This window comes from Seriola lalandi, unplaced genomic scaffold, assembly GCF_002814215.2.
Source record: "Seriola lalandi dorsalis isolate HSWRI2012SDOR001 ecotype SW California unplaced genomic scaffold, Sedor1 jcf7180002054898, whole genome shotgun sequence".
In the NCBI taxonomy this organism is placed as follows: domain Eukaryota; kingdom Metazoa; phylum Chordata; class Actinopteri; order Carangiformes; family Carangidae; genus Seriola; species Seriola lalandi.
This window is the reverse complement of record NW_019525450.1, coordinates 5,405,064-5,415,960: the sequence shown is the minus strand read 5'-3', so window position 1 is coordinate 5,415,960 and position 10,897 is coordinate 5,405,064. Positions and strand designations below refer to the sequence as shown.

At 43.1% G+C, this 10,897-nt stretch overlaps 4 protein-coding genes across 5 annotated transcripts in view; 2 read left to right on the top strand and 2 right to left on the bottom strand.

The window, feature by feature from the left end:
* Window positions 1-1,378, bottom strand: part of LOC111672358 (arylamine N-acetyltransferase, pineal gland isozyme NAT-10-like) — a 2,785-nt gene extending 1,407 nt beyond the window's left edge. Inside the window, exons 1-2 of the mRNA XM_023429774.2 lie at window positions 634-1,378; window positions 5-249 (exon numbers count right to left, since the gene is read on the bottom strand). Of these exons, the coding sequence (XP_023285542.1) occupies window positions 5-249; window positions 634-661 (273 nt within the window). The 5' untranslated portion in view covers window positions 662-1,378. The remainder of the gene's footprint in view (window positions 1-4; window positions 250-633) is intronic.
* LOC111672246 (arylamine N-acetyltransferase, pineal gland isozyme NAT-10-like) overlaps window positions 1-1,531 on the bottom strand; it is a 6,940-nt gene extending 5,409 nt beyond the window's left edge. Inside the window, exon 1 of the mRNA XM_023429622.2 lies at window positions 1,386-1,531. The gene's annotated coding sequence lies outside the window, so the exon portion shown is untranslated. The remainder of the gene's footprint in view (window positions 1-1,385) is intronic.
* Window positions 1,532-3,882: 2,351 nt separating this feature from the next.
* On the top strand, window positions 3,883-6,324 carry sdr42e1 (short chain dehydrogenase/reductase family 42E, member 1). 2 transcript variants are annotated; one of them, XM_023429653.2, is made up of 3 exons: window positions 3,883-4,029; window positions 4,466-4,542; window positions 4,793-6,324. In XM_023429653.2, the coding sequence occupies exons 2-3, from the start codon at window positions 4,481-4,483 to the stop codon at window positions 5,889-5,891; spliced, it is 1,161 nt and encodes a 386-aa protein (XP_023285421.1). In that variant the 5' UTR covers window positions 3,883-4,029; window positions 4,466-4,480; the 3' UTR covers window positions 5,892-6,324. The 2 variants fall into 2 exon arrangements, with proteins under 2 accessions (XP_023285421.1, XP_087036371.1); XM_087180245.1 differs by lacking the exon at window positions 3,883-4,029 and adding an exon at window positions 4,044-4,297.
* An 820-nt stretch (window positions 6,325-7,144) lies between these two features.
* The window catches only part of wtip (WT1 interacting protein), a 29,866-nt gene continuing 26,113 nt past the window's right edge, over window positions 7,145-10,897 (top strand). The window contains exon 1 of the mRNA XM_023429744.2: window positions 7,145-9,173. Coding sequence (XP_023285512.1) covers window positions 7,673-9,173 — 1,501 coding nt within the window. The 5' untranslated portion in view covers window positions 7,145-7,672. The remainder of the gene's footprint in view (window positions 9,174-10,897) is intronic.

The following is a 10,897-nucleotide window of genomic DNA, read 5'->3' as shown; positions in this document are numbered from 1 at the left end:
TTTCTCTCAGCACCCAGCCAAAAAGAAAGTTGTTCTCAAGGCACCAGCCTCCACGACTGCTCCTCACTATCTTATTGAAAATGACCTCCAGGTCCATGATGATCTTCTCACCACAGTGAATGCTGAGGTTTTCAAATGGAATTGACATGACATGTTGTTTGTGGATCAGTTTCAGTGTTGCAAGATCCAGTTTTTCATTAGAGCCATGGAAACCAATTCTTTTGAAGTACTCCTCCAAATTCATCTTGCCTGTAAAATACAGATTACATGAACGGATGTCACTTTCTAATAGACCACATTCAAGGCATAGCTATTGTTGGTGAAAATTCTTATCATCGGTGGTGAAGACAGAGCGCTGGAGTCCAGTATGTCTTATGCTGAGGATGTTTATTGATGCTTGATCAAGGAGAAAGGAGGATTCATCAATACAGGCTTCTGTGCATGATGTCACCTCAATTCTGAAGCAGGAACCTCTGGGGATAGGTTTTATATATTTAGAAAGAATACTATAGATAGCTTGCACTCCCTAATCGGTCAAATAACCCCATAAGATAGAGAAGAGGTTGGAGAGGGATGTATTACTACACTATTGGTTCATTAACCATAAACAAGGAAACATGACTATATACGTACACTCAGCCACTCGGTACTGCCCATCCATGGTCTGTTGTTATCAGCCGTGGCACCAACAGTATCAGCCAAGCACAGCTTCATCTGGAGGAGCCGCCTCATTATCTCAAAGCTGGTTAGCTTCAGTGCAGTAGCTGGGTCACAGTGACCCAGGGCCTCATACTGACCTCTCACCTGAGTCAGTAACTCATCAGGTGGACAAAAAAAAATTCCTTCACAGATATTGAAGACTTTATATCAATAAAACCAATTATTAAAAGCATATTAAACCTCTGTAAACTATTCATGGACAAGAATGCTTATGTATTTTAAGGACCAGTCCACCAGTTACAAACTGCACTCAGCTGTATGTTAAATCTTAAAACAATGACAACTTCTCATAGTTATAAATCGAAAATGTTTAGAGTTATTAGTTATATGCAGTGAAATATGTAGAAGCAGTGTTCAACTTTTAACTTTACATTGTGTTATAGCCTGAGGGCGAGCAAAAAAAAAAACGTAAAGGAAATGCGATCTAATTTCTTAAAAGCTGGCAGCGGAATGAGTAGCTATTAACTATAGGACATTACCCCTGTTTTATTATTACCAGAGTCAACACTGATTAACGAGATCGTCTCATTTCGCATTTATGTCACTTAAGAAAGCTGAAAGTAACGCCCAATGAGTGCCTCGTCCACCCGCCGACGTTGCAGCATTTCCCCCGATAGTTTACATAACCCTCATTGATCCTCTCTTGACTAACATGGACCTCTTACCTGCAGACTGACGTAACTTGCAGCGACGTTGTACTGATGCACTTTAAAGGTGATAGTAAAACAGGAGCCCGCTGTCCTCGAGGTAAACAATGACTTTCAGTTTTGTATCGCCGCTAGAGGGAGCTTTAACATTCAGACACATGTTTTGAACAATGTTCATTCTGGAATAAGAAGTAAAGAACGAAAACAATTGTGTGTTTTCATCCCATTGGCACCCCAGTTTGATAGCCTAGTCAATTTCACTACCTCAAACCATTTAAAAAAGATACCGGCTTTTATTCTGAAGGCGTGAGATGCATACCGGAAGTTTTTGTTGGTCTCATCAGAGACAGGAGAGAAAAAAGAGGATCTTAGGTAGCATCCATGGTCGCATCAAGATATCGTTTGTGAGATTATAATTTCCGATTACAATTTCAAAGTAAAACCATCACTGGAGAACACATCGTTTCAGACACTGCTGCTACGGAAACCGGTGTATACAGTTGGTGTGACACATTGATATATACTGTTACAGCATAGTTATGTAAGGAAAGAAAAAATAATACGAATAAAGTAAAAATTCAACAAAAATAAATAGACTCTAAGCATTGGCCTACATATTGATATATATTGGGTTCACCTTTTATTTCTGAATGTAAATTCCAAACATGTCTGAATGTTAAAGCTCCCTCTAGCGGCGACATCTGAAAGTCACTGTTTATCTCGAGGACGGCGATTTCATGTTTTACTATCACCTACTGTGCACCAACAGGACGGGGCTGCAGGTTACGTCACAATCTGCAGGTAAGCGGTTATAAGAGAGAATCAATTAGTTAACGGGTGCTAGAAACTATTGGGTGAAATGCGGTAACGCTGGTGTGAGGTACTTGGGTGTTACTTTTCTGAAATGTCACAGCTTAGGACGGAGCTCATCTCTGGGAAGGACCAACCTCAAGCAGCGGGGGAGAGAGAGCAAATTCTCAAGGAAAAGTTCAATGTAAAGTTGCAGAAGAAACTGAAGCCTGAAAACAAAAAAAGTCTGCTACACAGTCTGAAAAACAACATGTCCTGTTTTTGAATTATCCTGGAAAATGTCACAACTTGTGTTAATTTCATGACTGACCAGATAAAGCAGCTTGTTGAAGAATCCTCTTTCAAAAATGAACAGTGCTTAGAATTTTTTGTAAAATGTTAAAGATGCCATTTTATAATGACTGAAATGAGTACAAATAAATAGGACCTTAAATGTGGTATGCCACTTCATTCACTGTCACGATTGCAGGTCCAGAGTTGGAAAGTAATCAAGTATGTTTAAGTCAAGTACCTGAGTGTGTATCAACAAAATAAAAGTCAGGTGAAGTTTGCAGGAAAGTAAAGAGAGCTTTACAGATCTGAATTGAAACAGGACAGATGGGACCAAGGTTAATCTGCACCTAGAATGATGAAAATCTGAAAAAGTAACAGGTCATAATGACTTTTGTTAGATCTTATTAAATTTATTTAGATGCTCTGGTAAAACACTGCGGGGCAGTGTAGACTGTTGACTGAGCTCTAATGAATCCTTGCCCAGTCCCACTCCAAGTATTCTCAACATGAAGCTGCTGCCTTGTGACATTCAGTTGTCTGGGCTCAGGTATCGCCACTAGAGGGAGCTCTAACATTCACACATGTTTAAGTAATTTAAGTGAATTTATTTTGTTGAATTTTTTTTTCATACGTAAATATTAAGATGATAGTGTGATAATGAAGTACAGGTCAGCAGGAGTGTTTAGATGTATAATTTTTGCATGAACAGTCAAAGGTGGGTCGTACAGTCTCTAATTCACACACTATCCTGACTGGACATAATTTGCAGTTTAAGAAATTAAGCATGTGACAATATTCTCATTATTTTTCTCAAACCAATTACAAAGTGGAAAGGTGGAATTTATAGTTAGTTTCGCCATATATGTATAAAATTCAACATTACTATTATTAAAATGTACAGAGTAAGTCCAAGTGTTATTAAGTTCAGTAAGTGGAATGAACAGAGCCGTCACACATGTAAAGATGAGCCTGGTTTTATTTTTTTAAGGAAAACGTCCCAAATAGTATTATGTATTTTCATTTAATTGGTACTTTGATTAGGCAGCAAATTCCACTATTTCACTACAATTTTAATTTTAATTTTATTTTGAAGGCACGATGTGCATACCGGAAGTCTTAAAGTTAGTGGCTATCGCATCAAACTATCGTTTGTGAGATTATAACTTCCGAGAACAACTATCAAAGTAAAACCATCACTGACGTACACTTTGAGAAATGAGTATGCAATGCATGCAATCACTTTTGCAAAACTATAAATATAAAGTCACATGCTTAATTGAAAACTCTTACCATTTAAAAAATAAATAATTAACAATGTTTTTTATATGCTGTGATGATTTTCAATTAAAACAAGTTTATCACTATATCAGACCTTGCATTGTGAAGGTAATGTCGCCTAACTTCCCGTGGTATTGTGCCTCTTTGTACGACGCAGGTGGCCGCAATGACGGAACAAAAAGCACGTACAGCACCGCCTAAGGAAGTACACATTGGTGCACTTATCAAATGCTGTAGTAGAGTTTTGAATAAGTGACATTCATCAGATATTTTACTCATTTTCTACCCGGTTTATGTTGAGGTTGGTACCGCTGGTGAATACGTGACCTTAAATAGTTTCGAGTACAGGCTATGTATTTATCTTTAGCACAGTGTGCGCATGTCAGAACACACTACTTTGTTGCGTAGTTTGAGGCATGCTGAATAAAACCTACTTCCGTAAAGTATAACTATTAGTTTCTTAACTGGATAGACTGCGATACATTTGTGGTAGCCTACTTTATCCATGTAGGAATAATGGTAATGCATTCAGCTAATCCCATAAAAACGTGTTACAGCTAAAGTACGAGGTCAGTGAACCAGCACACAGGTTGTAGGTTAGGTAACGACTTAGCGTCATATTTGATTTTTTGGTTTGTGACTTAAGAGTTTTCACATACGAGACTGCTTTAGTGTGTGCTTCTCCAAGCTTATCACTGTCTTCCTGATAATAATCACTTGCTTTCATAAATTTACAGATTTGCCCTCCTGCAATGGAAAATGCACGCACAGACACGTTTCTGATAACTGGGGGATGTGGCTACTTTGGTTATCGGTAAGAACTACTTCATATTCTTTATTGTGCAAAAAATGAATTAAACATTTAGTCAGTTACTTTGTGCTGCACCGCAACAAGGTGGCGTTATTGCACCAGTTATCTCAGCCAGACTGGGATCTTTGAGCACCACATAGCTGTGGTAGATTTTAAACTAGACATACATGTAATTATTGTATTTTTGTCATAAATTTGCATTGAGTGTCATGGAGATTTCAATTAATATTTAATAACTTGTTTGCTCCTGCAGCCTGGCATGCTCACTGCATAAAAAGGGAGCCAGAGTCATTCTGTTTGACACAGTCCCTCCAATCCAAGAAGTGCCAGGGGACTTTGTGTTTGTGCAAGGTGATATACGTGACTATGCACAAGTTGAGAAGGCCATAGCTGGTGTGGATTGTGTATTCCACATTGCCTCCTATGGCATGTCTGGCAGGGAGCAGCTGAACCATCATCTGATTGAGGCGGTGAATGTTCAGGGTACACAGAACGTCCTGAAGGGTTGTATTGAGCATGGAGTGTCCAGGCTGGTTTACACCAGCACCTTCAATGTGGTGTTCGGAGGCCAAGTGATAGAGAACGGCAATGAAAGCCTCCCTTATCTACCTCTCCATCTTCACCCTGACCACTACTCCAGAACCAAGTCCCTGGCTGAGATGGCCGTGCTGAAAGCTAATGGCACAGCCCTGAAGGACAGCTCTGGGGTGCTGAGAACCTGTGCACTGCGTCCAGCAGGAATCTACGGGCCTGGAGAGCAGAGGCACCTACCCAGGATAGTTGGTTACATTGAGAAGGGGATCTTCCGGTTTGTTTATGGTGAACCCAGCAGCCTGGTAGAATTTGTCCATGTGGACAACCTGGTTTCAGCACATGAGCTGGCTGCAGAGGCACTGACCTTGGAGAAGCAGCACCGCTCTGCTGGCCAGGCCTACTTCATCTCCGACGGCAGACCTGTCAATAATTTTGAATTCTTCAGACCTCTGGTGGAGGGCTTGGGCTATCCCTTCCCCAAAGTACGAGTACCTCTCTATCTTATTTACTTCTTTGCCTTTCTCACAGAAATGATTCACCACCTCATCGGCCCCTTCTATAACTTCCAGCCACTGCTGACACGTACAGAGGTGTATAAAACTGGCGTGACGCATTACTTCAGCATGGCAAAGGCTAAAGCAGAGCTTGGTTATGAACCCCAGGAGTATAACCTGGATGAGGTTGTACAATGGTTCAGATGCAGAGGCCACGGGAAAAAATCTTGCAGCTCCTTCCTCAGTCGATTACTACTAGACATCCTGTTTGTTGCTGCCTTCGTTGCTGTGGCTCTCTCTTTTCTTCCAGTTGTTGGCAGCTGATAAGAAGCCAAAACAAAAACATAATTCTGCCATTTTCCAAAACATTCTGTATCAAGACTGGTTCATGAATAGGTTGTTTACATGTATTAATATGTCGAAATCCATTTATACATTTTATTTCAAAGTGGTCATTACTGACAAGTGCTTCAGACATAAAAAGCAGCTAAGACCAAGTCAATGAAAGAATTCCCGTGTGATACTGTGATATCCATTACATGGGAAAAATACTGTACTGTATAACCTCTGTACCTTAATTTCTTAATACACCATTTTATAGTTGTCTCTTTCAGAAACTGTATGTCAGATGCTCACATTTCTAGAGCCAAAGACTGACAATTACTTCATACATTAAAAGTGTTTTAATGCTTTTTGTGGAACTGTATTACAAGAAAAAATGTTCTGAAAGCTAATGAATAAAACTTTACAAATCAAATGCAGTTTGATTGATTTTTAAAGTCAGTAAGTTCTGGATGTGTCATGATTTAAATTGATTAAAATCGATTTAAATAGTTTCAATGCATCTAAAAATTAAACCTGGATTCCTGATCCAAAAGAAAATAATCTTTTTCCAAAGCAACAATTTCTGTGTGTGTGTGTGTGTGTGTGTGTGTGTGTTTTAAGATAGCTGAATAGTTTTCATGTTTGAATAAGGGGTATAGACAAAGACTTGATAAAGCTTGAGTACCCTGATTTAAAATGACTACAGCATTATTGTCAGGCCTGCTGGCATAACATACCAGATAAAACCATAATTTCCCCCCTTTCATTGGTTTCCTATTTTTAAATGACGTATGCACTTTGTATTCAGGCAATTTCCACTTAAAATTAAAAATGATATGTTTATTCAACCCAATGTAACCTTGGGAAAAAAATTAATAATTTATTTGATACTGGGATATCTTGTATCTTGTTACCAGCATAATAATATCCCTTCATAAATGAATATGATCTAAAATGGATCGTATACTTTGAGGGACCTGAGGATATCTTTATCTTTAGATCATCAGACTAAGAAGGTGGATAAACTTGAGTTTTAAATAGCTTTGTCCTCCATATTACCAAATCACTGCATCTTATTCCTGGCTTACAAGAAGTCGGACCAGGTGAGGCGTGCTTTGTGTGGTATTTTAGTCTGCCTTGGATGAATGCAGACGTCCCCTTCTCTCTAAACTATTCTCTTTTCAGAGCCGGCAGCCCCTTGCTGAGTTGGTCGCAATCATTGTTTCTCTGCAGCATTAACCACATTCCAGAGAGGCGCAGCGCATCCTGTCTTCATCCCCGCATTCCTTTTACGCAAACGAGTCCCCTGTGTAAAAAGGTATTTTATTTAGATTTCCGCAAGCTTCGTGTGCTCAGACTTGGATACAACTGATATTTACGGCGTATGCGATTATCCATCCTACTTTAATGTCTGGCATACTGACCGTAAGAGAAATCTAGAGGAACAACCAACAAGGGGAAATTCCTCCGCGCAGCGCGCCATTGACTGTAAAGACCTTTCAACTTAACAAAAACTGAAGTTGACAAACGTATCCCTGTCGGCTGAAACTGTGAGAAAGAGTTTGTTTTTTCGGAGAAGGGGGCAAAGCAGAAGAAGACGATGCGGCACACGGTGGAGGTTTCTGAGTACGTTGGTGCTTTTCTGTAAATGAGCGACGGCTGTACCGCGGCGTTTTGTTTTGATTTCCATGTGAAATGCAATTAGTGCTCCGCGGTGCTCGCTAGTTTGGCTCGCGGAGCAGAGCACACTCTGAACTTGTTTCTCGCCTCGGGAGCACAACATGGAGCATTATCAGGAAGATTTGGGGCTCCGGGCCAGTAAATTGATGGAGGACCTTTCCTTGTACGATGCATATAAAGACGGGATGTACAATTCGAGGAGAGACTTAGTGATTAACCCCGATTTAGACTTTTCGGCTCCGGCAGTAGCAGAGCATAAAAGTAAGCCAATGAATGGTACCTCTGTGCTTCACCAGCAGCATCACACAGTGGAGAATTTCACGTCTGGAAATAAAGTGTACAACGCGGCTCCAGTGCGCCCAGTGAATTGCAACCGGACCGTTCCTGTGGATTTTTGTGCCCCTCAAAGAGACGCGGTTTATAGTGAGGAGGGCTGCTGCACCAAATCCGAAGTGGCTTTGCCGTGCTACACGGGTGCTTCCGAGAGGCACAGGAGGTACTCTCTGGAGGTGCAGGGCCACAGGTATAGCACCGGCTCCGCCTTCGACGGCGTGCCGCTCAACAAACCGGTGGCTCTCCCCGGCAACAGGTGCAACAGTGTCTGCATCACCAGCAGCCACGACGGGAGGTACAACGCCACTAGTCCTCGGTCCAGCCTGGCATCTTCTCTGTCTTCTCAGGAGCAGAGCAAGCATGCAAGCCCGAGGTCGAGCATCAGCAGCCCGCGCACTAGTTTGGTGGTACCGGGTCAGGACAGGTACACGAGCCCCAGGTCTAGTTTGGTTCACTGTGAGGGCAACAGTGTCCTCAGTCCCAGATCCAGCTATGCAAGCACCGCCAGCGACACGAGTAAACACTCCAGCCCCCGGGCCAGCCTCAACAGCTGTGACTGCTGCAGCAAGCCCAGCAGCAACCGCACCAGCGGCATCAGTATGGGCTACGACCAGAGGCACACCAGCCCCAGGTCGAGCACAGCGAGCCAGTACTCCTTCACCACCAGCCCGAGGTCCAGTTATTCTGACTCACGGTACGGGCCTGTGGTCAACCATGATCTGGAAGGGGCGATTTTACACGCAGCGCCGCTGGCGAGTCCTCGTTCGAGCATCTGCAGCCAGGACGGGAGCGCAAGACCGGGGACAACCGCAAACTGTGTGGTCAGTCCCCGGTCCAGCATCTCCAGTCACAGCTCTAGAAGTTCCCGCAGCTCCAGGGGGTCTATGAGCACCTACCCTGATCTGCAGCTGCCCTCACCCAGGTCGTCGATGCTGGGAAGCAGTTTACACGAGGATACGCTGCTACAGGAGTTTGGAGACTCCAACGGGATCAAAAATCGCATCCATCTCCAGGGGCTTTCGGCGGTGCCTGAGCCCCAACAGCAGTCAGTTCAGACGGGAGGGACTGCGGAGATGACCGCGGGGTCACCATCATCATTTAGTTATGGGATGTCCTCAAAAACAGCTTCCTCGGGCCAGAGGTTTAAGCTACCTTACCAGGTGACCCCCAGCCGAGACAGTGGGCCAAGCCAGGCGGAGAGGCGGCTGGAGGCGCTCACCCTGGAGCTGGAAAAGGAGTTAGAGATGCACATGAAAAAGGAATACTTTGGTAGGTAATATTATTTGCAGGTTTGTTTTCATTTACTTCTGGGAGTCTCATTTAAATCTTGCTGTTAGGCATGAATATAAAAACCAAAGCTTCACTGAACACTTTGCCCAATTACTTGTACACATAGACCACTACAGGTCTGGCATCAACTAACAGATGATTTAGGAAAATGTTATGTGTAAGTGGTCATTTCATTGAGAGTCTGACATGCTTTGCTCGTGAGCTGTGGGTACCTGATTGATGTAAATTAACCCATTTGGTCAAAACACCTCAGTCCCAGATCAGTCAAACCAACATGTTTTCAGCTGCCATAAAGTTTCACCTCAGATGCCTGTGTAAGGCTCAGATGCTCTGGCCCTGACACTTTCCCTACACTGTCTTTGATCTCCCAGCTATGTGGGAAGTCCCTGCAGTGTGTCTCAGAAGGTTTTGCTCATTTACAGTTAAAGCAAGTTTCAAGTCCAAAATTGTATTTCAGCTGAAAAGGGCAGCGTCTCCCTTCACTGTTTTATTTTATTTCACTGAGTACGAACAATTCTCTATGGCACCAAGTGAACAAACAGGTAGTAATATTAATAGCATGAAATGTCATGCGTGACTTTCTCTGTATTACAACCAACTGAATTTTGAATTCAAAGAAATTGTCTGGTGTGCAGGAATGGTTTATTTATAGGTTTGTCATCTCTGCAAGGTCTATTTGCATCATGCAAGTGCTACATAACCACTAACAGGTCCCTCTGTGGCAGATAAGAGTGGCTTTGCGGGGCAATACTAATTTCTGTCTTGGCAGAGCCAAAATTTGCACAGTGCTGCACCTCGCTGAATGGAACCTTCTGTTCTGCCGGAGCAGACACCCAGAGCAGTGTGGTCTGGATCTGTTGAAAATGCAGTTATCCTCTGTAGCATGGAGTATAGATTATGTTCAAGTGCAATTTGAGAGTGACAGTAGAAATGTGAATCTGACACTGGGGGCCACCCAGACTGAAAATGTTTGACTTCATGATATCTGAAAGGCATTTTGGAATGAAAGCATTTGCTGGCTGAAGTGTGCCTTCCTCTTTGGATTTAGGCTTTTTAAAGATATATACATTTTTTTCAGGAATTGAACATTGTTGTATGTTTCTGTGATTTTTGAGACCAAATAGGTTTGCGTCAGAATGGCTGCGGAGGAAGTTGCTGTCTACCTTTTGAATTAGCAGCCAGACAAATGGCTGAAGCTGGAGAACAGTGGCTTGTTTTATAGCCAGTGCACTTGCTCAGAGTGAGGCTGAGACAGCTGTTGATTTGTTCCGGAGAAGCAGGTGAGAGAAGGAGGATGGAAGACAGGAAGGGAAAGGTGAGGAAGACAGCTAAGGGGAGGAGGGTGGGGGGTTGATGGAGAAAGAAGCAAGAGGGTGGAAATAGAGATGGAGAGAGAAAGGAAAGGGAGGGAGAGAGAAGAATGCAGTCAGATGCTCCACACACCGAGCCCAATAGAGACAGCTCTGTTTCTGTAGCGACAGTGGAGAAATTGATCGCCAGGGCTTTTTCTTGTAGGGTGGGGTGGGGGGTGGTGGGGGGGTGCAGCACTGCCTGCCAGTGTCCCACACTGCTCTGCTCTGCTCTGCCGGCTGGCCCTTGTGTGGCCTCTGTTTGTTGTGGTGGCGAAGGAGCTGTGAATCAACAGCTGGCCCGATACAGGCCTGCAATTGAAGCAGCAGAGTGAGGCCCACCCCAACCCACCC

What these genes read in the sequence shown, in the direction of transcription:
- sdr42e1 (XM_023429653.2), top strand. Translation starts at nt 4,481, where the DNA reads ATGGAAAATGCACGCACAGACACGTTTCTGATAACTGGGGGATGTGGC. An exon ending in TGTGGCTACTTTGGTTATCG is followed by an intron (nt 4,543 to 4,792) that starts GTAAGAACTACT and finishes TTGCTCCTGCAG; the next exon opens with CCTGGCATGCTCACTGCATA.